General features: G+C 43.9%; 1 protein-coding gene across 1 annotated transcript; it reads left to right on the forward strand.

Moving 5' to 3' along the window:
• The first annotated feature begins 3,481 nt into the window (after window positions 1-3,481).
• Window positions 3,482-3,892, forward strand: LOC143018946 (uncharacterized). Its single transcript, XM_076174559.1, has one exon. The coding sequence runs from the start codon at window positions 3,482-3,484 to the stop codon at window positions 3,890-3,892; it is 411 nt and encodes a 136-aa protein (XP_076030674.1).
• Window positions 3,893-5,029: the final 1,137 nt, after the last annotated feature.

The following is a 5,029-nucleotide window of genomic DNA, read 5'->3' on the forward strand; positions in this document are numbered from 1 at the left end:
CAACCACTCCCTTCGAGACGACAGTCTGACTTCTAAGATAGCAGGTGTGACCTACAGTTGCACCCATCTTAGAATCGGTGGTGAAATTGTAAGGCATTCGATTTTAAACCACCTGGTGGTAGTACGCTACCAATCATACGACTGATGTCTACAGAGAGACCTCTGTCAGAATAGAAAAAAATACCTGTCAACTCTCCGCATCACCGTATCAAGATTCCAATCCAATATGAAACAAGACTCCCAATTAAGTGATCGAGCTCCACAAGACTCTATTCAGCTACCACAAGACTCCCAACCAAGTGATCGAACTTCAATTAAGCCACAAGACTCTATTCAGCTACCACAAGACTCCCGACCAAGTGATCGAACTTCAATCAAGCCACAAAATTCCATTCAGCTATCACAAGACTCAATCTCCCAGCGAAAGAGAATACTACACCTCGCTCCTACCGTCCTCACTTGAGATGTCTTACTCGCAAACGCAGAATCTACCGACTCAGCAACACACTCGGTAAGCATTACCAACCACCCCTATATTTCTTCAAGCAGTGAGCCCAAGCCGAGACCAGACGAATCCAATCAGCTGTAGAGATCCAGCGCACCAACTCCAAGATCGACACGACATCACGACTTCAGTCAAGACGCAGTAGACCCAGGCCAACGAGACAAATCTAAGAGACAATCTCATCCGCCATCCACAACTACCGTCACCAATCACCTTGAGTATAAACTATAGACTCCCACTAATCCCCCCCCTTTTTATAATTCAGGAGCTGGACGAGAACCCGCCTCCACCCCCCCCCCCCCTTCATGACCAGCCAGACCAGGGAATTTGCAGCGGTTAGGCCCAGACCCGCCTAACCCACCTCCATCACCCCGCCATGACCAGCCAGACCAGGGAATTCGCAGTGGTTAGGCCCCAACCCGCCTAACCCCCCTCCACCCCCCCTCCATGACTACTCAGACCAGGAGCCTCGCAGCGGGTTAGGCCCCAACCCGCCTAACTCATCTCCAACCACTTCCACCCAGACCAGGAGCTTCGCAGCAGTTAGACCCGGACCCGTCTAATATACCTACTCTTCGCATCGGGTCAGCATCCTCGCTTACCAACCCTTCTGTGTCTACTCAACTCTACCCACCCCAACCACCCAAACCTCACCCTCCACCCACCGCCACCCTTGGCTCACCGAGAATTGCTTGCCCAAGCAATGTTTCAACACCAGCTAGGAATCAACACCTTCAGCCCACGCCAGTCTTACATCCACCCACAGTGCCAACCAGTGCTACCCAGACTTCAGCGCGGGCCTACCATAAGTACCAATTTTTAAAACTTTTGTATATCACAAACAAACCCATAGGTGCATATAAATAACCCACGTATCAAAGATATAAAATTATCATTTAGATGTAAAATAACCCACGTAGAACTATCAGAAATAACTATTAATTATAGTTATAGAATATCAAAGACCACGATAGATAGAACTCAATAATTAGATAGTAAAACATCCCCAGTGCAAATTTAACTTACGAGATAATTTTTCAATTTCAACGTAGACTAACTAAAAATATAAAAATGTCACCGCAAAGAAATCTCCCAGGCAGTCACCCGAAACCGAGTAAATTAGGACAACGACAAATCCCACAATGAACTCATAAAAATTATTCCTCCTTCGGACGCAGGACGTCATGCGATTCGATAGGTTAGGTCCTCACGATCATTTACTTATCAAACTTTTCCTACTGTCTGTAAAAGCACTTCTTCACTTCCTTCCAACCGTAATGCCCCGGAATAATACACTCATAACTCCCTATCAAAGACGACCAATAAGCATTTCATACCATAATGTAAAATATACATAAATCCCAAACTTACACATTAAAAAAAAAACTCAAAAATTACCTGCCTTAAATAAATATCAATATGCATAAGTGCAATAATAACAATATGTATAATCGCGATAATAAAAGCAGCAAATCACAATTTCCCATAGAAATTTTAGCAAATAACCATTCACACTTCTCGACAGCATAAATATCATTAGAACTGTTATGTAAACGGATATATCTCCATGTTAATATATATATATGAATATTTAGCTTTACACAAACTAACATATAAAAAAAAAACTAACAATTTAGGATGTCATGTCTTCAGTAAAGCTACTCTAGTGAAAGTGTACAAACTAAATATATCTCAGAGAAAAGAGATCAGAGAAAAAACAAGTGAAAAGTGAAAATTCATTCTCATTGGAAAGAGAATACACGTGTAAAAATACCTACATAGCTTTATTGAACACATTCAAGATATGATAATATACATAAAACCCCCCTTTTTACTAATTCAAACCAATTTTAGAAATCAATATCTCCTACTAGCAACTCAACAAAATAATAATATAATATATATATAATAATTTTTGTAATTATATATGCCAAAACCCCACTGTCACGACCTTAACCCAAGGTACACGGACGTACCTCAAAAGATCGGGGAGACAATGTAACCATTACTAACCATCACCTACCACGCACGTGATCCACATACTTCCAAAATAGCACTATCTCCCCCTCTAGCTAATCTTGCTTTCCCTGAACATACTTCTAACGCAGCAGATTCCAAGACAAGATAAAGATGCCCAATGTCACCAGAGAAACCCATTAAACCCCCTTTATTATACCTATCCCTATTATATTACCCATAAGCTAACATACATATAACATACCTAACCATACCCACCAACTATACGACTAACCCTCATATATAAAACTGAACCCAGTGTATAGAATAGCGAAACAAACGTCTTTACTTACGACAACCCACTAACCCCCTATATTAACCGATGATAATGTGACCAGAGAGGAGAGCTGAGCAGGTCGATGAACCTGCCAGCCAGGTGTGCCCTAGGTCAAGGCCTGGCACTTATTGTATATTGCCCACAGGGCCCATATACGAGTATATATATATATATATATATATATATATATATATATATATATATATATATATATATATATATATATATATATATATATATATATATGTTGTTAATATCTCCAGATTCTGTTGTTATGGATAAATAGAAAAAAATCCGGTTTTGGAGTTTATTTCGCCTGCATTAAGGCTACACCCATAGGAAGTAAGTGCCTTCCGCGCACCCCCCTTCTTCAGCCGCGACCCAACAATATGGTTCGCATTACCGCTAGCCTAACAAATTTTTCCCATTCTAGCAGCCTCTTGTCATTTCACACACTCCTCCAGGTATCGGACATCATCACCAAGGCACCTACATCCAATACCTTATATGAGGATCTGAAACAAGCCATTCTTACCCCTCTCGAGTCTTCCGAAGCTTCACGCCTACATAATCTCCTCTCCAAAGAAGAACTCGGCAATGAGAAACCGTCCCACTTGCTGCGACGCATGAAACGATTGCTCGGAGACAAATGCGCAGTATTCGACTAATCCATCTTACTCCACATGTTCTATCAGCGCCTGCCACCAACCATCCAATGCAACCTCTTCAGAGCCAAGAGCAAGCTCTCACTCGAAGAACTAGCCACGCTTGCCGATGACTTCATGACTTCAGTATCAGTCGTGCATCCTACCATCGCTAAGCTCACGGAAAAGTCCGAAATGTACACGTTAGCTGAACTAGTCTCCAAACTCGCCCTCCAGGTCAGCGCCCTCCAAGAACGGGTGAACAACTTCCACAGACGATCCCAGTCACCCAGATACCACCGCAACCGTTCCAGGTCTACATCCAGAGGGAGGCCCAAACAAACTCCAGGCTTCTGCTTCTATCATTATCGTTTTGGACAAGATGCAAAGGAGTGCACACAGCCGTGCACCTTCTTACCAGCACCGTTAAATGAGATGAGTGGACGCTAACGGCGCACAGCGTTCGCCAACATACATCGAAACTTTTCTTTGTTTTTCATCCATTCTCAAACACCACCTACCTTATAGATATCGAAGCTGAAGTCATTGTACTGCCTGCCACAGCAACCCATCACTCACTGCCACCTACGTCTTACCTCTACGCAGCCAACGGGACCAAGATACCCGTTTTCAAGAGGAACACACTTCAGCTGGAAACCAACTTTCGCCGATCCTTCGAGTGGATCTTCTATGTTGCAGCAGTTTCCCAACCAATTCTTGGTGCTGTTTTTTTTCACTTACTTCGATCTCCTGATCGACATAAAAAATAGGAAGCTCCACGATCCCCTTACATCGATTTCATCCAACGCCAGACCAACAACGGGAGTAAGTAGCCAGCTTTCAATCATTAGCCCCGATAACAAGTTTGCTTCTCTCCTCAAGTCCTTCCCTAAATTGACACAGCCGTACTCTACGACCATGACCGTGAAACACCACGTAGTGCACTACATTGAGACTACGGGACTTCCAGTCTACACCAAGGCCCGTCGTCTAGCTACGGAACGCCTCAAACTAGCGAAGGCAGAACTGGATGTCCTCATGCGCCGAGGCATCATTTGCCCAAGCTCAAGTAGCTGGTTGTCAGCGCTCCACATTATCCCCAAAAATAACGGCGACATCAGACCATGCGGTGACTACCGCGCTCTAAACTCACGAACTGTGATAGATAGGTACCCAGTTCCCAACATACAGGAGTTCTCCTCACATCTTGCAGGAACTTGCATGTAGTCCCAGATCGACCATGTCAAGGCTTTCCATCACATCCCAGTCAATCCACTAGACAACCCCCCCCCCCCAAAAAAAAAAAAGCTGCCATTACACCTTTTGGCTTATTCGACCGTGGTAGCAAATTTCAATCAATTCTATGGAACAGAATTATGTCCTTGCTAGGTATCCGGCGTTTCAGAACAGCAAGCTACCATCCTCAATCCAACGGACTCGTCGAACGCTTCCACCGACAAGTCAAGGCTTTATTTGCAGCAGCAGCACCGACTGGTCTACGACACTTCCAGTGGTCCTCCTCAATATACGCACGTGTCTCAAAGAGGACCTTGGCCGCTCTGCTGAAGAAATTTTTAGGGCACTCCA

Source organism: Oratosquilla oratoria, chromosome 3, assembly GCF_046742065.1.
Source record: "Oratosquilla oratoria isolate Oo_2021 chromosome 3, ASM4674206v1, whole genome shotgun sequence".
Taxonomy (NCBI): Eukaryota; Metazoa; Arthropoda; class Malacostraca; order Stomatopoda; family Squillidae; genus Oratosquilla; species Oratosquilla oratoria.